This window comes from Pelodiscus sinensis, chromosome 2 (assembly GCF_049634645.1).
Source record: "Pelodiscus sinensis isolate JC-2024 chromosome 2, ASM4963464v1, whole genome shotgun sequence".
NCBI classification, from domain to species: Eukaryota; Metazoa; Chordata; order Testudines; family Trionychidae; genus Pelodiscus; species Pelodiscus sinensis.
Window position 1 is genome coordinate 214738476 of NC_134712.1, and position 24021 is coordinate 214762496.

General features: G+C 43.3%; 1 protein-coding gene across 3 annotated transcripts in view; it reads right to left on the reverse strand.

Moving 5' to 3' along the window:
- The window catches only part of CDK14 (cyclin dependent kinase 14), a 527195-nt gene that overhangs the window by 115975 nt on the left and 387199 nt on the right, over positions 1-24021 (reverse strand). For all 3 annotated transcript variants that reach the window (XM_075922396.1, XM_014569231.2, XM_075922397.1), the window contains one exon: positions 12782-12830. In XM_075922396.1, coding sequence (XP_075778511.1) covers positions 12782-12830 — 49 coding nt within the window. The remainder of the gene's footprint in view (positions 1-12781; positions 12831-24021) is intronic.

A 24021-nucleotide genomic window follows, 5' to 3' on the forward strand; every position in this document is an offset into this window, starting at 1 on the left:
ACTTCTCTTTTAAAGAAAAAAAAGTGATTTATGCTGTGTTGACACAAGTGCTCCTCCTAGTGTTGACAGCTTTTTTCTAATGTTCCTGTCATATCCTAAACATTACTACAGGCCATATAAGCATTGTACATTGAAATGTTAACAGTAAAACCTTCAATAATGTAGCACTGTACAGAGTAAACATTAGTGACATCAGAATTTATTTAAAAATACAATTTGCTCCTTTTTATCATACAGTAAATGATCATCATTATGTGTGTTACATGGTAATAATATATGATGTAGTAATAATGCACTTTCAACCAGTACACGTTATGGAGTGCTCCTTATGGACAGCTATTTATCAATCAAGAAGTTAAACAGGATAATATAATAAATAACTTTTTATTAATAATACCATCACTATAATATCTGTAGTGTTTTCTCTTTTCTAGCCTGTTTTCTGTAGAAAAAGCAGACTTCTTCATTGATGGATCTTTGGTAGGTCTCTGCTTAAATCATGAAGAAAATCCTCATTTCTCTTGGGTTGGTCACAGAAAAAACAGCAAATTTTGTGGATGTGTTCACACAGTATGTATATAACAAGTGTTGCACAGTACTGCTGTCACTTTTGTAAATTGTCCTTGGATAAGGGAGTTTGTGAAATAATAAAATAAAACATTGAAAGTTGTACAAGTTTTTTTTGTATAGGGGAAACTGCCAGCATTTGAGAATGTGCTTTTTGAAGAATTCCCTTCGTTTCAGATTATCTGTTTTGCCTAAAGATATGTTGGCAGCAGAGATGGCCTCTACTAGTTCCACTGTAACTTCTCTTTCAGCTAACCTATTTTCAGTTGTTCTTTCAAACACTGTGGACATTGTCATCGTTTTTTGTTCTAACCTTAACCTCTGCACAAGCTTTTTGTTTAATATGTGATTCAGCATCAAAACTGATTGATCATTTTTTTTCTGAACAAATTCAGAGTCACACTGTAAGATGAGCAGAACAATTAACCACTTTCTCAAGTAAGTTTCTTATTGAGTACTGCTTCCCATGATCCAAAGTTGGTTTTTTTGTTAGCCATCTTTATATGCAAGAACAATCCTTTCACTCAGTGTGATACTGCCATGCTCACCTATCAATATTAACACATGCTCAATGGCCTACTGTAAAGTCTGCTGTGCTCACTTTAGTATGTGTCTTGCAACTTGACAGATTCTCTCAATCAGCTATACACTATGGTGACTGGAGTGATATCAAATGATTATAGGCCACAGTGTTTACATTATGGTAATCACAGAAGTTTTGTGGCATATGTTATCAATAAAACATTTTTTTTAAAACTTTTGTGCATCAGGCAGTTCAGTATATATACAAACAAGAAAGGGGTTGTGTTAAGATTAGTCCTGCGTAGTCTGAAAATGTGGTGGGTGAGAAATTTTCTCTTGAGCTGTGTACATTCTAAGGGTTTGGGCTCCTGATATACACAGATTACAAGGAACTGGTTGGGATGTTACCCTGAAGACTGTGAAACCTGAGTTCAATTTTCTGCTCTTGGCACAGACATCCTGGGTGACTAGACAACTCAAATTAATCTCTCTGTGCCTCATTTCTGCATTGGTAAAATAGGAATAGCATCACCTCTCTCTCTCACAGGGATGATATCAGGCTAACTACATTAAAGACAATGAGGGGATCAGACAGTGTAGAAACAAACGCCATATAAATATTTATGTGAGATAGGCTCTAGTGTATCTGTCTGTACTTGCAAACTCATGAGGTGAGTAAGAAAGGAGTTAAATATGGGTCATTATGGTCCTGTTCCTCCCTGACACTGACCAGGAAGGGCCGACACCATTACTGCAGCTTGTGAACATAGATATTTGTGTGACCGCACAAGCTGTAAATTGAGAGCAGGACCTATATTCTGTATTTAAAGCACATTTAAAATATTTTAAAAATATAGCTAAATATTTTAAATTAATCTGCAATTATACATGCATAAGAAGCTGTCCTAATACCGGTTTCACTAGTGTCAGAGTTGAGAGGCTTTCAAAAATATTTCCCATTTAGGCCCCAATCCTGCAAGACTTGAAAAACAATTAATAGTCCTGCAGCACCTTAGAGACTAACAAAACATGCAGATGGTATCATGAGCTTTCGTGGGCACAACCCACTTCGTCAGATGAACGGAGTTTAAGAGGTTCAGGCGCCAAATAAATAGCAAGGTACATGATGGCCACATTTCCACCACCTTACATCGGAAACCTACCAACCATTACACTTACCTACATGCCTCTAACTTCTATCCAAGACACATTTCCCAACCAGTTGTTTACAACCAGGCCCTAAGATACAGCTGGTCTTGCTCCAATCCCACAGACAGAGACAAACCCCTACAGGATCTATATCAAGCATTATTAAAACTAAAATACCCACCCAGAGGAGTGAAAACACAGACTGACAGAGCCAGATGAGTACCCAGACATCAACTTCTTTAAGATAGGTCCTACAAAGAAAACAACAGAACTCCACTTGTCATCACCTACAGTCCCCAACTTAAACTCCTCCAATGCATTATCAACCATCTACAACCTATCCTGGAAAATGACTCCTCACTCTCACAGGCCTTGGGAAACAGGAAAATTCTCACCTACAGACAGCCCCCGACCCTCAAACAAATTCTTTCAGGAACCATGCAGCACACCTCCATCATATTCATCCAGGAACCCACCCCTAAAATAAACTCCAGTGCCAACTCTGTCCACACATCTATAGAAGCGACATCATCACAGGACTTAGCCACATAAGCCACTAATGTGACCTATGCCATCAAATGCCAGCAATGCCCCTCTGCCACATATATTGGCCAAACTGGATTGTCTCTACAACAAAGGATTAATGGATACAGATTAGATATTCAAAAAGGTAACACACAGAAACCTGTTGGGGAACATTTTAACTTGTCCAGGTACTCATTAATGGATCTCAGAGTTTCCATATTATTACAAGCCTATTTCAAAAAATCAGCTTGAAAGGGAATCTGTAGAACTTAATTTAATTTACAAGTTTGATACCTACAATAGAGGTTTAAGCAAAGACCTTATCTGGATTATCCACTACATTCCACATCCTAACAACATAAAAAGCTAAATACCAGGTACTTAAAAGTACTTAGAACCCACTCTATCAGCTTCATTTACCATGGACACTCTAATTGACAATTTTCCCATTATTTCTCCTTTCCTTTCCCTCCCCAGCCCCTCTCTTTCCCTGCTATTTATTTGAAACCTGGACCCCTTAAACGCCATTCATTTGAAGAAGTGGGTTGTGCCCTCAAAAGCTCATGAGACCACCTACATTTTTTGTTGACCTTTAAGGGTACGTCTACACAGCAACATTATTTTGAAATAACTTAGTCCGCATCTACACAGCAGGCAGTTATTGTTGAAATACTGTCAAGCTGAAGGACTTCTTACTCCAACTCATGTTACCAGCATTGTACAAGGAGTAAGGGAAAAGAGGAAGTGTGCTCTATTTTGAAATAACTGCTGTGTAGGTGCTCCCAATTTCAAAAGAAGCTATTTTGAAATAAAATACACAATTGGTGTAGCTCACTTTGTGTAGTTTTTTTCAAGTTAAGTCCTGCTGTGTAGATGCACCCTGAGGTGCTACAGGACTATTCATTGTTTTTAAAGTTTTTTTTCAATTATAGACTAACACAGCTATCCCTCTAAAACTTCTGAACATGTAATCCAGTGAAAACTTACAAGTCCTAGAATTTAAGGTCAGAAGGCCCCAGAGAACATCTAGACCACCAACACCCAAATACTAGAGTCATTACATTTAAATAGCATGAGTAGTTCCATTGAAATTAATGGGACTTCTTACATTATTTCAAGCTAAATATATGGCATAAATCTGTGCAGGATTGAGCCCTTAGACTTTCTTTGACACTGATCTTCCAAAGCCATTCAGATATCGACACTGTTAAGTGTTAACAAATCACATCTATATATTCAAAATTCTCTTAACCTCCCTTACTCCCACCCAGTATAACCATATTTTTGTCTTCATAGTTTTTAAACACTGTAAAGTCTAATCCTAATTCTGACTGTCCTGCAAATTTGGTTTAAATAAACTAGCCCTTTTTTCTATCGTAAATCCAAAAAATACTGAAAAAAATAAATCAGAATTATTTAAAAATTCTTTCCTAGATTATAAAACTTTTTTCAAAACAGGTTAATAAATAAAGGTATACTTTCCAGGCAGAGTCACTCTGAGGTTTTTAATGGTAATTTTATAGCTGAAAAGTCCTTGAGACTATGATGTCTATAATGGAAATATTGATACATCCTAAACTACAGTCGTGCTATCCAGTATCATTCTAATACTGCACACAGATAAAGAGTTACACTAGAAAAGAAAAATCCATTACACATTTCAAATGTAAATGATACATAATTTTGAGAACAAAATATTTTCTATTATATTAGAGCCCGACATATAAAGCACTGAATTCTACTGCACGCATTGTCATTGCTTTCAGCCTTTCAATCCCTTCATTTATGCTAAAAATTTGCAAATCCTCTATTCATGAAACACAGAAAATAACAATGTGTACATATTTTTGCAGAGCTTCCTTATTAATGAGGAAACTCTGATTTTACTTGTAACAGTCTGTGATGGAATCATGGTTTGTCTCAATTCAATATCTCAGACCGCTGTTTTGTTTTAAAGAAAAATATATTTTGTAGAAAACAAAAACAACACACAATAAGCTTGAAGAAATATATTGTTCACACAGAGTCATGTTTCCAATTCAAATGCAAACATATTATTTGCATCATGATAGGATTCAGACCCACATTAATTGATCATTGCCCCATTGTGCAAGGTAGAATTATAACAGATAGACAACAGAGTCTTGCCTCAAAAGAATGTGCAAACAAGTTTTTTTTTATATATATATTCATCCATTCTTACTGGATAGGGGGTACCATTGCCTGTCTGATACATAGCTACAAACCTAGGCTTGCCCCAGCTAAATCTGAACTTTTGACAGGAGCGGATGTGAGCTTTTTGTGGACTAAATGATGGTATTACCTCAAAATCCCCAAGCATAAATTAACCGGAAAAAAGGGGTAAATAGTGAAATGACAAAGTTGGCAGATGGATACCAAACAGATGCAAAGAGCTACAATGGGATCGCTCAAAATGGAATAACTGGGCAACAAAATGGCAGATGAAATTCAATGCTGATAAACGCAAGTAATGCACATTGGAAAACAATCTCCAACAATACATATAAAATGACAGGGTCTAGACTTGCTATTACCACTCAAGAGACAGATCTTGGTGTTATTGTGGAAAGGTCTCTGAAAACATCCACTCAATGTTCAGCTGCACCAAAAGATAACAGAAAGTTGGGAATCATTACAAACGGGATTGATAATAACACAGAAAATGTATTTCCCTACATAAATCCATTATACACCCACATCTTCAATACTGCATGAATATGTGGTCGCCTCCTCTCAACAAAGTAGTATTAGAATTGGAAAAGGTTCAGAAAAGAGCAACAAAAATAATTAGGGCTATGGAACAGCTTCCATGTGAGCACAGATTGGAACTTTTCATCTTGGAAAAGAGACAAGTAAGGTGGGACACGATAGAGGTCTATAAAATCATGACGGGTGTGGAGAAATAAGGGAGTGTTGTTTACCTTTCGCATACAACAGAACTAGAGGGACACCAAATTAAATCAAAAGGTAGCAGGGCTGAAACAAAAGGAAGTATTTTTTCCACACACGCAAAGTCAACTTGTGGAACACTTTCCCATAGGATGTTGAGGAGGCCAATACTATGACAGGGTTCAAGGAATAGATAAACTCATGGAAGCTAGGGGCTATTGGCTAGGATGGGTAGGCATGGTGTACCCTCTGTTTTGCAGAAGCTGGGAATATGTGACAGGATGGATCATTTGATGATTACCTGTTCTTTCATTCCTTCTGGGGCAACTAGCATTGACCACTTGTCGGAAGAGAGGATACTGGGCTAGATGAACATTTTGTCTGACCCAGTATGGCTGTTCTTATGTTCAAGGGAGTAGCACATATTGTGTTGCACACTGGAGGGTAGTAGAGGGAGTGAGAAACAAAATGATAGAAAATACCTTGTAGATCATCTAGTCTATTCCCCTACACTGAGGGAGGTCTAAGACCTTGACTACACTTACCAGAAGAGTGATACCCAGAGATCTATCTTCCAGGGTTTGGTTTAGTGGGCCTAGTTAGGACCTACTAAATCAAATGCTGAAGGTGCCCCTGTTGACCCCGGTACTCCTTGGAGTCACGAGGAGTAGGGGGAAGTTGACAGAAAAGTTTCTCCTGACAACCTCCTAATGTGGAGCTGCACCAGAAATGTGGTTTAAGTACGCCGATGCCAGCCCCACAAGTCTTACAGCTGGAGTTGCACATTTTAAACTGAATTTCTCCTGAAGTGTAGTCCTGGCTTAAGGGTTATCTACCATTCATGACAGGTGTATGTCTAACCCAGTGTTTCCCAAACTATGGGACGCGGCCCATTACCGGGCTGCGGGAAAAATATACCGGGCCTCAGCGTGGCTGCCGGTAGGGGAGCAGAGCGGGGCAGGCTCGGAGGAGGTGGCAGCGGGGGGAAGGGAGAACCAGCCACCAGGAAGAAGGGTTGGGGGCAGCGGGGCTGTCCCGTGAAGATCAGGGCAGGTGGGTGGGCGGCTGGTGGAGGCAGGGTTAGGGGTAGCAGGGCTGTCCCGCGGAGATCCAGGCAGGCGGGCGGCATAAGCAGGGTTGGAGGCAACGGGGCTGTCCCGCAGAGATGGGGGGGAGGGGGCAAGTGAGCAGCGGAAGCAGGGTTGGGGGCAGCAGGACTGTCCTTCGGAGATGGGGAGGCGTTGCGGGGGGCGGAAGCAAGGTTGGGGGTAGTGGGGCTGTCCAGCAGAAATCGGGGAGGGCAGGCGGAGGAACCAGGGCTGGACGGGGGCGGGAGGGCTGGCCAGGGGAGTACAGGAGGAAGACGACGGGAGAACCAGCTGCGGGAAGCAGGGCTGGATGGGGGCAGCTGGGCTGGTCGGGGGGGGGGGGGGGTCATTGGGGGAGCAGGGCTGACCGGGGGAGATTGGTGGGAGGCGGGGGGAACTGGCCGCCGGAAGCAGGGTTGGGCAAGGGCAGCAGGGCTTGACTGGGAGATTGGGAGGAGAAGGGGGCGGGGAGCAGGAACTGACCTGGGCACATGCAGACCCTACAGACCCTGGCAGAGGAGTGAGTCTGCCTGGGGATTCCATTTTGCCCCCCCCCCCCCCCCGCAGACCCTCCCTCGAGTAGTTGCGAACAGCCTGGCAGGTAGACACACTCAGGCAGCGTGAGCACATCTACTATCCAGGCAGTTCGCAGCTAAGGGCTGATACACCTAATTATAATAAAACTTACCTAATTAGAAAATACCAGACATTTTATATGTCTGGTAATTTCTCAATTTGTTTCTCAGACAAAACCCTCAAATACCGGACTGCCCGGTACAAAACTGGACACCTGGCAACCCTACCCCTCCTTGCAGCCTCCCTCCTAGCCAGATACCAGACCCCCCAATATGATCCTGCTCCCGCCTCCTGGAGTGCTCATGCGGCGCCGGGTCCCCCAAGCTCTGGCCCAGGCTGGATGGAGGATGCAGCTAGGTGAAAACTGAAAATTTATTCAATTTTCATTCTTTTTTTTAATATGTGTTTATATTTTTGGGCTGCAAAAAACAGTACTAAAAAAACCGGGTTCCAACTAAAGTAAAAAGTTTGGGAAACCCGGATGTAGCCAGCTTTCTATCCATCTTACAGTCCATTTATCCAATCCATATTCCCTTAACTTGCTGGCAAGAATATTGTGGGTGACCATATCAAAAGCTTTGCTAACACTGGCACTGGGGGCTTTGGGAGGACCAAAACCAACTTATTTGAATATTCATCATTTGCTTAATGAATATGCAAATATGCAAATGAATGTTACTGGTCCTCCAAAAGCTCGTGAATGGATTTACTGGTCCCAGTGTCAAAAAGTTTGGGAACCCCTGGTCTTACCTGTTCTTAAAATCTTCCAGTAATGGATATTTCACAACCTCCCTAGGCAATTGGGTCTAGTGCTTACTATCCTGAAAATGAAAAAAAAACTCCTAATGTCTAACCTAAATCTCCTTTTCTGCAATTTAAGCCCATTAAGCTTCTTGTAGCATATTCAGACAAGAATGTGAACTATTACCTTGCTTTTTATAACAACCTTTTATGTACCTGAAGACTTAGCATGTTTCCCTCTCTTCTCCAAATTAAACAAACTTAGTAGTTTAGTTTTTCTCTTATAGGTCAAGTTTTCTAGACCTTTAATAATTTTGTTGTGCTTCTCTTCATACAGCCCTTAGAATGCCACCACAGTAAATAATCATGGACCAACTGTAAGATTGTTCACTGCTGTGAAAATAAGATCTTGGGAGCAGCTATTTTATACACATACATGCACACCGAACTCCCTATTCTGGTTTTCCAACAACCCCCCAATCTCATAATCAGATGCAAGTTCTCTGCAAACCAGAACACACCAGCTCAAAGACACTTGCAAAACAACCGAAGAAAAACTTGCAGACACAGCTCCACTGTAATGATGATCAACCTCTCCACCCCAACATACCTTTCAATATCCAATAGTCCTACAGACACCTATTATAGCATGTGGTACATCTCATCCAGTGCACTAACAGCCCCAATAGCAATTCTATCGATGAAGCCAAATAGTCATTATTATCTTGAATGAACTCACAGGAAATGGCAACGGAGAAAGAGACACATATCACTTAAGGATGAACACTTTTCACAAAGCAATCACTTTATATCATAGTATCATAGAACACTAGAACTGGAAGGGACCTCAAGAGGTCATCAAGTCCAGTCCCCTGCCCTTACAGCACGACCAAGCACCATCTAGATGATACCTGATAGATGTCTAGCTAACCTGCTCTTAAATATCTCCAAGGATGGAGATTCCACAACTTCCCTAGGCAATTTATTCCAGTGTTCAACTACCCTGACAGGAAGTTTTTCCTAAAGTCCAACCTAAACCCCCCTTGCTGCACTTAAAGCCCATTGATTCTTGTCCTATCATCAGGGGTCAAGGAGAAAAATTTTTCCTCCCTCTTCCTTGTAATACCCTTTTTAGGAACTTGAAAACTGCTATCATTCCCCTCTCAGTCTTCTCTTTTCCAAACTAAATGAGCCCATTTCTTTCAGCTTTCCCGCATTGGTCATATTCTCTAGACCTTTAACCATTTTTGTTGATTTTTCCGGACACACACTAATTTCTTATCTTTCTTGAAATGTGGTGCCTAGAACTGGACACTATACTCCAATTGAGGTCAAATAAGCACAGAGTAGAGAAGAACAATTACATCTCACTTCTTGCTCAACACTCCTGTTAACACATCCGAGAATCATGTTTGCTTTTTTTGCAACAGTGCCACATTATTGACATTATTTAGCTTGTGGTCCACTATGACCCACTAGACCTGCAGTACTCCTTCCCAGACAGTCACTTCCCATTCTGCATGTGTGATATTTGACCTATCATCCGCAAAGGAAACCTGTACAACAATTGGAGCTTATATTCATAACTTTTCTAGACACTAAAAATCACGCTCTTAATAGACACTGGATTTATGGCTTATTACAACAGTTGATGACAACAATTTGTAACCAACTAGCCCAGTATTTCTTAAGCTTTTTAAGACAGAGGAACACCAAACAATAATTGTTTTTTTACGGGGAACACCAAGGAGTTTTGTAACCCCCCCATCTCCCCCTCCCCCCGCAAAAAAGGAAGCTTGCCCCTTTTAAGGACGGCCATTTGAATTCTGACCATATTTTCTGAACCAAAATTAGGGACACATTACCTGCAATCCCCTGACCTCTGGTTACTATGCCCCTCACTCTCGGGGTCAAGATGGACACATGACCAGAAGTAACAGTAACCCCCTCTAAGAACTTTTCTCACCATTCTCCTACCCATAAGGGATGAGTTTGGCCCCCACCGAACCCTCTTCTCCTCTGGTGCTGGTCTCTCCGCCACAGGTGTCTGCCCTTCTGCTTCACCCCCAGAATCCCCTGGCACCTGCACCTTCCCTTACCCCTGCACCCTCCTGGTGCTTCTTCCTTCCCTCACTGCTCCTGCCCCGTTGCCCTCTTTCTCCCTGATGCCCATCCCCTCTCATGTCCCTCTGTGTGTCCTCACACATGACTTGTTCCATCCCCGCCTTCCTCATGCCCACCTCTCCTTTCAATCCTTCTCCCAGCACCTCCCTCTCCCCTTGCTTCCTCTTGCCCCCATTGCCCTTCCCCTCTCCTCTCCCAGCATCACCCTGTTCCCTCCACCCTCCCACCCCCACTGACACCTCCCTTCCACCCTTCTGCCCTTTTCCTCATTGTCTCCACTTGGTCCCTGGCATTTGTCTCTCCTACATCTTGTCCCTTGGTGCCTTCCCCTTTCTTCTCCTGCCCTGTCCCCCTCCCTCAGCACAAGCCCCTTCTTCTCTCAACATCCATCTCCCTAGTTCTCTTCAAGCCCCTTCCCCACCTTTTGCCTTCCAGTTTGCGTGCTGGAGTCTGTGGTTGGGCCCCAGAAGTCCCCGCATCCCTGGCTCCAGCTGCTTCCAAGGCAGGACCGCTTTCCGGGCCTGGAGATGGGCCGCCCAAGGTGCTAATATTAGTGCTGCATTCCAGTCCCCACATCAACTTTGGCTCCCATTAGGAGGAACACAGGCGAGAGGAGGGGAGAAAGCCCCCACCCTCCCAGATCTGGCTTGCAGAGCGAGCGGGTCTGTGCACTGCTGCTCCCCCAGTGGAGTGGGAAGGGGCGGGGAGAGAAAGGGCCGTGCACAGAGCACACCAGCAGAGCCCGAACGTATCCCGTTGGGCAGCACTCCAGCCAGGCTCTGCGTGGTCTCTGCCGGGACTCTGGCGGCAGCTCCCAGGAGCGGCTCACCAGCTCCAAGCAGTGCCCCCCTTCCTCCAGCAGTGGTGGCAGCCCCCTGTGGATAGAAGAGGCCGGGCTGGTGGTGCACAGTGGAGGCAGTTCTGTAGTGGGAGGGAAGGGACACGCAGTGGGGGGAGGGGCTTGCTAGATGGCAGCGCATGCTGCATGGGAGCTCGGAGCTCTGGACACTGTGCGACACTGGCAGCAGCCCTGGCTGCCCGCGCAAAGCACCAAGGGAGCCGCTTAGGTGCTGGGTGGAGGCGGGGAGTTGCTGCTGCGCCCCGCTAGCGCTGGGTGTCTTTAAATCCAGGACTGTCCTGGAAAAAAGGGATGTATGATCACCATATCTCCACGGCACACCTCCGACTGCTTTGCGGCACACCAGTGTGCCATGGAACACAGTTTAAGAAACGCTGAACTAGGCCGTGGTTTTGTTTTAGGATTATAGTGGTGTTAATGGACCACTTCACCTTGGGTCCCTTAGAGCAGTGTTTCTGAAAGTTTACTGTGGAAACACTTCAACTGGCCGTCCCGATTTGTTTATGTACCGGCGCCACACAACCATGGAGCTTCACGACTCCCATTGGCTCTGTTTCATCCTTTGCAGCCAAGGAGAGCCATAGGAAGCGGTGGCCTGGCCCACACCACTTCCCGCGGATCCCCTTGCATGCAAAGGATGAAACAGAGCCATTGGGAGCAGCAAGGCTCCATGGCTGCGGCGCCGGTACATAAACAAACCAGGACGGCCAGCTGAAGTGTTTCTGAAAGTGTTTTCTCAGTACACTTTCAGAAAAACTGCCTTAGAGCATGTACACCTGTCGTGTGTGGCCAAGTTTCCCACAGTTCAATAAAGTTTGTTTTTAGCCATCAGTCCTGGTTCTCAGTGTTCTGTGCTGTTATATAGTTCCAGTTTATCCCTAAATGTCTTGCAAGAACCCAGTAGGCAGTGGAATGTTGGTAATGCTGCTAGACGATACTGACCTCCTGTGGTTTGGCAAATTCTTGGTTCAGCACCTGTCAGGTCCTGAGGGTGTCGGACTAGAGAGGTTCCATCTGTATATCTGATCGACCTTTGTATTTAACTGTGACACTGAGTACTTTTCACAGATCTGAGGAAGAGCTCTGAATATTTCGAAACCTTGTTTCTCCCATCAGAAGTTAGTTCTAAGATGTGTTTCTATATTGTAGTTCAAATTAATTACTACTATATGTCTAGTGGGGAATCTGTTAAAACCATTTCCTGAATCTTTTTTGACTGTACTGTTATAGACATACTTATTGGCAGATATTTTGAAATAACTAAAATAATTGAAACTATCATGATTATATTGTGTTATTTTGACAAATATTATATGCAGAATTTTAAAATAGTAAAGCAATATTTTTAATTTTTTGACAAAGAATTCTCCCCTCCCCCGCCCCGAGTAAAATACGGTCCAAAGAACCACATGAAAATTTCTGTTATAGAAATGTGCATAGTACACCCAAAGTATAAAGATGAAGTCAAATTTTAAACCTAATACCACACAAAATTATTTGGTTAAATAGTATCAGATAGTATTTGAGCTGAAGCTGGGCCTTCACTTGAACATTGGTAAGCAAAGCACATTTAGAACAGATAAATGCAGGAGTGGATGATTCTATGTTGCTATGTATTGGCAAAAAAGCAAAAGGCACTGTGAATTAGCTATGTTAACTTCAGCATGAGCCAGACCGTATGGATGGAAAGTTAAAGAATAAATTTAAAAAAGAAACTTACTTATTCCATGCTTGTCTAAGGTTTTTAGAGCTGTACTGTGTAAAGCGTTCTGTAACAAAAAGAAAGACATTCAATTAATTAATGGTGATTAATGGTGGTTATCATTCCTCATATATGCCAAATATAGGGAAAAGAACAAAATGAGAAGGGGATAATAACCATGCAGAATACTTTAAATAATGGAGACATCATGGGACTGATTTTCCATGTACATGAAAGCCACTTTACATACATTTTAAAGCCACATTATACTGCCAGAGTGTTGCAAAGTGTTTTAGTGTAAATAAGAATCAGGCCCTATTTTTCTTTATCCTAAATAACATTCTCTGTAACTTTGCTGTTATGACTTCACATTTCTGATGTAAAAAATTTAGAACACTAGCTAAAATGAGCCCAGATTCATATAGCCTGTGGTGATATGACAGTCCACATGGCAAAAAGATACAAAAAAATAATCAAAGCACTGAAAGTATAGTGGTGACATAATTTATGAGGGTATGTCTACACTACCACCCTAGTAGGGTTACGAGGAGTAACGGTAGTTCGGAATAGGAAGCCTAGTCTGAACTACCTAGTCTGTGCCGCGTGTAGCTGCGCTGCACGGAGTCCGCACTAGCGGACATTTAAAAATGGCGGCGGCCGGCAAGATGCAAATGAAGCCTGGAAAATTCAAATCCTGGGCTTCGTTTGTAACTCCGGGTGCCTACATTACCACCCTAGTTCGAACTAGGGTAGTAGTGTAGACATACCCTTAGTCTTTAAGCTGCCACAGGACTCCTCATTTTTAAAATGAGTTGAATTGTTCTTTATTTGTATAAGTAACCTTGGTCACATAACTACTGTGCACGGTTACAGACGACAAAAGGAAAGTCCCACTGTCGATATTTTTCTTTTACGTTACAACAAAACATGCCACCAGATTGATCTGTATGTAATCGATAAAAACAGTTGTTTGGAATTAAAATGCAGCTCAACTCAGCAAAGAAACTTGGTAAAAATGGAATCATAGGATTTCAGACTTTTTTCACAGCATAATTAAAGCAGTGAAACCCTGCTAGTTTAGATGCAGTTATACCAGTAAAATACACTTTTATAAAAGCATACGTATGTCTACACTCAAGATTTTAGTGGCATAGTTATGTTGGCCCAAAAAAACCAACCAAAACAAAAAACAAAAAACAAAAAATAAAAACACTTTCCGAACAGTTATGTCAATCAAGCTTTTCAAGGCCAGGCTACAGATAAAGTCAAGATGGCTTCTTTCTAGTTTGTGCATCACCAACAATAAAGACGCTGCAACTGAATTATAGTTAATTATTCCGTTGATGAGGCATTAGTAGAACAGCAACGACTGCAGGGGTAGAGGACTAAAAACTAGGAAAAATGTTTTTTATTCAGCAAAGAAAGGAGACTTCTAAGTATTCAAGGAACAGATCTCTTTGGCACCTTTTTCACATAGTTTCTTCACTAACAAAAAGTTCTTAAGATGGAGACATAAGAACCATTCATCTCTCCATAGTTATGTTATTTGATATATTATTTTATTTTTTATCTGAATATTGGAAAAAACTCCCTGTTCGAGGTAAAAAAACAATAGGATTTGAATACTCCAATAATAAAAAAGTATGTTCCTTCAACAACATACCTCACAAAATAGAATTGCTTGATTGACAAACTATTATGAAAGTTATTAAATAGTGAAAATTATTGTTGAGATGATTCCCTCATAAAACATACCATAAAATTACTGATGATATATGTGAATATATAGAATACTATAAGGCTAAGTGTATGTATGCACCTCTAGTCTAATAAAAAGCTTAGTAAACTCCTAAGAACTTTAGTAATTACAGAAACTTCCCATTCCAAATACAGTTAAATTAAAAAAAAATTGTAGCACATTATCTAAAGCTTGAAGCATAACAGAGTAGTGCAATTAATTTAAACCTGCAGGGTGATTTTTCACCTATTTCTATCATGCTCTGATACTGCAGTGGATGCACATCAGCAGGAGTTAAGGAAAGAAAGAGGACTAATGGAGAAGTGAGAAATAAGTACATAATTGCAAAAAGTAGCAAGTTACAAGTTTCCACTTCAGTTCTCTATGCATATACTATAATTAAATAAATAAACTAACGCTCTTCTGAGGCATACAGAATAACTCAGTAGAAAACTCTGAATTCATCCTTTAACATAAATCTTCATTACATACTGCACTACATGCACTCAAACTATTATAACTGTAACATTACAAAAAAGAATGCTAGACCTTTCAATTAAGTAATCAAAGTACTCCAAACCTCATAATATGCCAGATAATGGAGATGTGAAGAAAGTAGTGGAAGCTAGTTGTCTGTAATCTGATATTAAAATAGGCAGAACAGTTGTAAAAAGCCAAGACTGAACTATGTGTTATGTATTAAGTGAACTGATAATCTTAGCGATGGCAACATGAAGACAAATTAATAAACAAGTATTAGAATTTGTCTTAAACCAAGCCCATTGCTTAATAGATCAACACAGTTGTCGTGGAATGAGATCTTTGCTCCACTAAAGTCAACAGTAATTTTCACCCATTTAGCTTGATGAAGTCACCAGTGAATCACCCAAACTGTGTAACATGTAGACTTGGGGTGAGTGTGGAAAAAGGCAGAGAGGATGACAAAACAGGAAAGCATTCAAACAAATAGAAAAAATAAGCTGGGAGGGGAGTATGAGGACAGGAGGGAAGAAAAGGAAATTGAGAAGAGTCAGGAAAAAAAGTGACAGAAAAATGGAAATGTAGCAACTGTGTTCCTTTCAGCTAAAGAGGCACCCATCCATTCCTTGAGGAGGCTCCAAAACAAGAGGTTGTGAATAGAACTAGTCAGAACATTGATGAAATTTCACCAAAATATGCTGGATTGTCAAAGCAGGCAAATTTAGCAGAGATGTATCCATTTCAAAAACATTTCCATCGCAAAATTTTTAAGAGAAAAAAAATGAGAGAAACACTGGTCTGTGATGCAGGAGACCCAGGCTAAAATCCTTCCTCTGATTCAGTGTCATCTGTGATGAAAAACTTTGTTCTGAATGAAGAATTTAAAAAAAGTAAAAACCTTCACAACTGCTGTGAAATGGGACGGTTCTCTTCTGGTCAGTTCTACTTGTGAACAACTATACTTTTCCCAAGTTGGTGGATCCAAACTGTGTTACCCATGTGCTATTGGATTTGTGCTACTTTCAAGGCAGTGGATTTGAGATAGTTTGGTTTATAACAGTAATCAAGTGCAAATTCCACGTACACAAGACATTAAGTACTACGGAAGCCCATGCAAAGCTGTGCACATTTCTGGACCCCACCCAAATCTGTTTTTTTTTTAAAGCTTTTGCACAGCTTTGTGAAAACTGATAACCATGATAGTGAGTGCAGATTGAATAACCAGATAGATCAAGTTAGACCAACAGGTAGCACAGTGCAGACTTCCTGGGTACACAATCCTGATACATATTTTATTGATACTGCCCTTACGAGATACTAGTGCAATATTGTGCTAGGGATGTGAACGACTAGTTGACTATCTGATAAGCAAATGCTTATTGGATAGTCGACATAGTAGTTGACTAGTAGCTTCCCTCCCCTTGCTGCCTCAATCAGAAAGAAGCAGCAAGAGGGAGGAAAGAAGAGAGGGTGCTTCAAAGCAGCAGTGCTGTGTGGAGTTGGGATCAGCTGGGGACTCCCCTGCTGACCCCAGGCTCCCATGCAGCGCTGCCTCTTTGAAACGCTACGTGGAGCCTTATGCCGGCCTCCCTGTAGGGTTTCAAAGTGGCAGCACTGCATGGAGCCAGGGGTCACCCGGAGACTCAGGATATGTCTACACTACATGGCTCCGTCGATGGAGCCGTGTAGATTTGTTTACTGGGCATACGGAAATGAAGCGGTGATTTAAATAATCGCCACTTCATTTAAATTTAAATGGCTGCTGCACTGTGCCGATCAGCTGTTTGTCGGCTCAGCGCGCTAGTCTGGACACTCCGCGGTCAAAAACAAAGGCATTTGTCGACCTCCCTAGTAAACCTCATCCCACAAGGCACACCGGGGAGGTCGACAAATGCCTTTGTTGTTGACTGTGGAGTGTCCAGACTAGCGCGCTGAGCCGACAAAGGCATGTAGTCTAGATATACCCTCAGAGTCCCCAGCTTACCCTGGGCTCCATGCGGCACTGCCACTCTGAAATGCTATGGGGAGCACAGGACCAGCAGGGGACTGCTTGAGTCCCCTGGTGGCCCTGCACTCCCCACAGTGCTTTTGCCTTTAAAGTGTAGCAAACTACATCGATTCTTCCCAGGGGTGGCCAACCCAAGGGTCCTGAGGAAGAAAAAAATTGCGGCTCCTGACGGAACCGGGATGGAATCCAGAACTGCTCAGGTCAGCTGCTCTCACAGCCAGGCCACTGTGAGCTGTATGCGTGCTCATTGCCCCCAGAGCACTGCATCATATCCTGCATGTGCAGGCCTGATAACACACAGCGTCCCAGAATTCACGTACTAGCAGCTGGCTGCTGAGTGCAGGCAGCGGCTTCGGGACCTGGGCATAAGGCTGCAGGGAGAAGATGCTTGGCTCTGGAGAAGGGGAAGGGGATCGGGTGGGGGAGTGGTGGTGCACATGGCATCCCAGTTGCTATGCAGTGGCTCCAGGACCCGAGCATAAGATTGGGTTACAGCAGGGAGGGGAAGTGTCTGGCTCTGGGAAGGGGTGGGGGATTGGGTTGTGCACAGCATCCCAGCCAGCTCACGCTCAAAGCCGGCCACTCAGTGCACGTGCCCCAGCACCTAGAGGGAGACGCGTGGCTGTAGCAGCGGTGGCGGCTCCGGGACCCAAGAATTAGGTTGGGGGGGGGAGAGGATTGGGTTGGGGGAGGGTGTGTGCCTGGCTTTGGGGAAGGGGAGGAGAAGGGGATTGGGTTGGGGGTGTTTGTGCACGCCTGGCTTTGGGGAAGGGGAGGGGGACTGGGTTAGAGCAGGCTGCTCTTCCCCTCCCCTAAACAGCTGGCACACTTCCTGAAATGCCAGGTCTGTCGCACCAACAGGGACTTTTCCCATTGCTGCCTGCCTGCACTGGGGGAAAGGAGGAGGGAGTAGGAATCCTGGGACTGCATGCTATCTCCAACTTCTCAGGAAACATGCGGCTGTTGTGGGGAGCAGAGGAAGAGCACACTCTTCCTGAAGAGTTGGGGCTGGCATGCAGTCCTAGGACTCCCCCCCCCCCCACACGCAGGGGGGAAGGAAGTCCCTGGAGGAGCAACAGACCGGGCATTTCAGGAAGTGCACCAGCTGTTTAGGGGAGTACTGTCCCCAGCTATCTCTGTTCCCTCCCTCTGGCCAGACCACCTCCCCACAAGTACCCTGCCCCAGCACCCACCAGCACCCTGTCCGCTACCCCCACCAGCACAGTTGAGGCCACATTAGTGAGGCTTGGGGGGGGGGGGGGGGGGTTGGAGGGGCAGTTTTTTTGCATCTCACTTGTGTGGCCCCAACTGACTTTTCTGTGGGTCAGCGACCCTTGACTCAAAACAGGTTCCTCACCCCACTCATAAATAAAGACAATGCTGAAACATTTTGTGTTTGACATAATATTTTATTCAAAAATGAAGCCTGGCCAACAAGGCCCCATCTAGCCTCAGCATCATAACACTCCTGACACCCCCCCAGACTCCAAACCTGAGCCTGTCATACACTGGAACCCCCTGTCCTGAGCCTCTCACATCCCCAAACTCCTGCAGCCCCATATCCCCAGTATTCTGCCACAACACTCCTGCACCATCCACACACTGCAAATTTGTGTCCTGAGCCCATCATACACCCAGCCTCCCTGCCCTGAGCCCGTCATGCACTCCAGCCCAAACACCTGCACCCTCCCAGCCCCAAGCCTGTGGCTTGCTCAGCACCCCAACCCTCCCCCTGACCCAACACACTCCAGCCTGCAACCCCTCCCTGAGCCAGCATCCTCTTCTCTACTTCCTCCTGCACCCAAATTCCCTCCCAAAGCTTGCTTTTTGTGAGCCACAATAGCAGTGGAGACAGCGTGAAGAACCGGGGCAAAGTTGTTGAGCCAACAAACAAAACAAAACAAAACAAACAGAAAAGGCAGGACCGTGAAGACCTGGGGAAAAATTAACAAAAAAAACACAACATCCCCACCGCCCCCAGAAAAAAAAAGCAAGCAGCCGTGGGATGGTGTACCAGCACCTATTTTCCTCCAGTGCAGCATTTCCCCTCTTTGCCCCCCGGGTCTTCGCAGCCCTGCCCTTTTTTTTTTTTTTGGCTCAACAACTTTGCCCTGGCTTTTCACACTGTCTCCACTGCTTTTCACCTGAAATGGGTTGGCCACCCCTGGACTATTCTATTAGCCAATTAATCTAAATTTAACATCCCTACTTTGTGCACTAGCATTCAATACTTGGTTTTAACCTACTTAGTATGAGCACATACAACTGACAGTGCGTAATAAAACAGTGTTAAAAAATCTTCATGCCCTCTAACCAAAGAATTCAAGTCAATAACAGAACACATCTTATATCACTCCACCCAGGCAACACTGTATTATATGTCCATCCTACAAAAAAATATAGGAATCATTAAACATTTCAGCAAAACTTCACATCAGAAAGTTAATGAAAGGCTACCCTTAAACTAAGAAGGAAACATATTGCCATTTGAGCACCCACTTATAATTAATTCTACAACTTTAGAACACCAAATATTTTAAGAAGAGATATTCAAAAAGGGCCATCAAAGCTAGGTGCACACATCCAAATGACAGGCACCTAACTCTCCTAAGCCACTTTGAAAATTTCAGCATTATTATATAGAAGATCTAACTTGGTTGCACCATACAATTAAAAAACACTGTTATACCAATGTACATAGAAATCAATAAGTCTTCCCCTGATGTTAAGAAGGACTATACCCAAAAAGAGTACATTACTGAAATTCATGCTATGGATGTTAAATTGTGAGTAATCGACTAATTGAATAATCGATGCATTTTGCATTGACTATTCAATTAGTCAATAGGGCACCTCTGCCTTTGAAATGTAACAACAGCCCAAGGGCTGTTGCTACACTTCAAAGGTGAAAGCACCAGGTGGAGCACGGGGTCAGTGGGGGTGGGGGGGAGGTCCCCAGCTGATCTCGGGCTCTATGTGGTACTGCTGCTTTGAAACTCAGCATGCAGCCTGGGGACACCCCAGCTGGCTCCAGGCTGTACATAGTGTTTCAAAGTGGCAGCACCATGTGGAGCCCGTGGTCTGGACCCAGGCACCACACGAGGCTTCCGTTTTGATGTACCTCCTCTTCGTACCCCTCTTGCCTCTCTTTCTGATAGAGGCAGCAAGGGGCGGGGGAGGAAATAGTCTACTAGTTACAACTAGCAACGCTAAACATTTGCTTATCGGATAGTCGACTAGTCCTTCACATCCCTAATTCATGCTTCCCTTATATATAAGCAGCCTTCTGCTCAGTTTTAAATTTCTCCTTAAAGAAATCCTGAATACACCACATTTGCTTGGCAAAACAAACTCTATGGGAAGAAATGGGAAATACTAACTCTCCACTTTGAAAAAGAAGGATTTTCTAACTATTACTAGGCAGTATGATTATGTTTCTGCTCCCCCTAATTGATATTCAAAATCTCTCTGAGTGGCTCAGTCTATTATCATTCTCCCTTCCCGTCAAAGACACCCCATATATTATTTCATAAAATGTCTAGGAAAACAAGAAAAGCATACAACAAAATGCTACCTTATATTTCTTTTAAACACAGAACTAGATCTTTAAACTCTTAGATATGCCTACTCTAACCATACCAATGTTCACATCAGACAGCTTCAAAGATTAGCCCCAGAAAGTTAGTTCCTCTTTCCAATATTTTCTCCCCACAAAAAGGCCCCCTCAATCCTGCCAATAATATTTATCTAAATCATTGGGTGAAATTTAAATCCTCAGATAACATTCCACATATAATTTTCCTTCAGAAGCTTCCAGTGACTCAGTGCCATCAGTCATCAAATTCATAACTTCAAACCAGTTACTCAACTTTTTCCATGTTATGACCATGCTATACTTTTTCCATACTACACTGAAAAATCAATTGAAGTGTTTACATGACTTCAGTAGGACAACAATTTCATCCTATGCCAATATATTACAATATATAAAAGCCACTGGGTCACCTTTCATATGTTGTACTACCCTCACCATCTAGTTGTAAAGAAAGAGAGTGGGGAGACTCTCTCCTCAACCTGGGATCAGTACCCATACTTTAGTGATACATGAAAACAGATATTTAGTTCCTCTGTAAATAACTTTGAGATCTATAGATGAAAAGTGATATGTATGAAGCAGGTATTTCTCTCTTAACTCTGTCCTTCAAGAAACAAACGGTTCTGAGGCTAGCTCCATTCCTCTGCATCCTGCCATCACAAAATCCACACATGTTTAGGTTAGCTCAAGAATCTACGCAGGAATGTTGAAGAGGTAACATCTCTATATTTATTAAGGAACTGTTGAAAAATAAATGACTGATGGAGAAAGCATGTGAATTGGATAAGCTCAGGGTTCTCAACCTGTGGACCAGATCATCACAATTTCTCTTTTCTTGCCATATTGCTAAATGGAAGGGAATTTCAGGTAGATACAGGAGAAAGATCATCATAGGGGGAATTCCAGTATATAAAAGGTTGAGAAGTCCTGGTAAAGGAACAATGATTTAGGATGAAACTGAAATGAAACAACACGAGCAAGGACCTGAAGAACCACCTGTTTTACTAAGGAATGATATAAGCAAGAAGTTCATCATTACACTATGGAGTAGGGATGTAATAGTGTAGTCCATTAACCAACTAATCGATAAGCAAAAGCTTATAGGTTAATCCTATAGACTTAATGCTCCCTTCCTTGCCATTACATATTTTTAGCAGGCTGGCCAGCAGCCCAGCTTAGTCCTGGCTCACGCCAGCTCTGGGACCTACGCCTGCTGCAGCTCTGCATTTAAAGTTCCAGCTCATGCTGGGTCCTGTGAAGGGAGCTGGTTTTTAAACTGGCTCCCCTCGCAAACCAGCTCCCACCTGTCACCCTGGACTGCTGTCTCTGATACGGAGGCAGCAGCACAGGGGGCTTCTCTGGAGTGGGGCTGGAGTGCACTGGCTACCAGCCCTGCCCCCAGGGACTATAGAATAGTCGACTAACAGATAAGAATTTGTGAGGTTAGTCGACTATTCAATTAACTGATATTTAACATCCCTACTATGGAGAAGGGCTATATTGACAGAAAACATACATTTGCTACTTGATATAAGAAAGCCAGAATGCATGTAAGAAACTAAATCTCTCTAGCCAAAACCCATTTATGTGCTACTTCTCTCACAGAACTATAAGACAGACAGGACTAGTTGCTACTGTGTACAAATCATATTGGAGAAACCATACTCTAAAGTATGCAAGCTATTGTCAAGAAGGCTGTATGAACTATAGAATGAAGGTACAGGCAGTCCCCAGGTTATGAACAAGATAGGGACTGAAGGTTTGTTCTTAAGTTGAATCTGTATGTAAGTCGGAACTGGCGTCAGCCGCTGCTGAAACTGATCAGTTTCAACCGCGGCTGAATCTGGATGCCAGTTCTGACTTACATACAGATTCAACTTAAGAAACCCAGGCGTCCCCAAGTCAGCTGCTGCTGAAACTGATCAGCGGCTGATTCCAGGAAGCCTGGGGCAGAGCAAATCTGCCTCGGGCTTCCTGTAGTCAGCTGCTGGTCAGTTTCAGCAGCGGCTGACTTGGGAACGCCTGGGGCAGAGCAGCTGGGGTGCTGCTGGGTTGCTCCAGTAGCGCGGCTCCTCGGCACTACTGGAGCAACCCAGCAGTACCCCAGCTGCTCCACCCCAGGCGTCCTGATTCAGCCGCTGCTGAAACTGACCAGCAGCAGCTGAATCAGGACGCCTGGGGCAGAGCAGCTGGGGTGCTGCCGGGTTGGTCCGGAGCGGCACTGCGGGACCAACCCGGCAGCCCCCAGCTGCTCTACCCCAGGGGTAGGCAAGAAAAGCTTGGTCTGCTGGGGGGGGGGCACTAGCTGCACCCCCCCCACCCCCCCCAGCAGACCAGGGGGACAGGAGCAAAGCCGCCCAGGCGGCGGGACTCCCGCCGCCTGGGCGGCTTTGCTCGGGTGTCCCTGGTCTGCTGGGGGGGGGGGGTCCAGTGGCTTTGCTGGACCCCCCCAGCAGACCAGGGAGACCGGGAGAAGCTTTTCTCGCCCCGGAGGACACGGGTGGCGACCTGCCGCCCGTGAGCTCCGGGGCGAGAAAAGCCCCGTTCGTAAGTGCGGATCCGACATAAGTCAGATCCACGTAAGTCGGGGACTGCCTGTACTTGCTTACTTCCCCCTCAACATGTAATTAAAAAGAAATCTTGTTAAGTAATGGCACTGAAAGAGCATATTTATTTTAACTTATCTGAAGTCACTAACTACAGAATTTACAATTATTAAAAAAATCAAATCCTTTTATATCATTTAAAATTTCTCTGCATTCATTTATTTTGAGTATGAACACAGGAGTAGGCAAGTATATTAAATTTGCCTGGAATTTAAAACTATAATAGTTTTGTAATGTATATGAAAATTGCAAATTTTAAAAGGGAACCAATGTATCTGAAAAATCTTTATAATTAAATTAATCAAAATAAACTTGATTTTTCCCATGTGAATTATTATGCTAAATATACAATAGTCACCGTCATGAGGCATGATCTCAATAGATTTTCATGCAAGTTTTATATTTCTCTAGTTGAATATGATTTTCTACCATATGAAACAAATGAGTGAATTCAGATTTTCTGTAAATAGCACAGAGATTAAAATGTGTTTAAGATTTGCTTTTGAAAACATAGGTTCAAGCTAATAAACTCTCCACTAATAAAATGGTCTATTCATAACTAAGTGCCATCTAAACAGATCAGAGTTCTGTATAGTTATACTGTAGAGCTATCTAGCTAGTAAAAGCAGATACATGATATCAATATTTCTCACCAGAAAGAAAAATAAACTATTTTATCCTGCTACAGCCTGTAGATTATTATTAGAATTTTAAAAGCTAACAAACAGAGTAAGAGAGAGTAGGCAGCTTTATGTGCCTGTATAGGCACACACATGTGCTCACACAAACACCTAAACACTCTCCACTGCAAACATGATATGCTTGATAAAC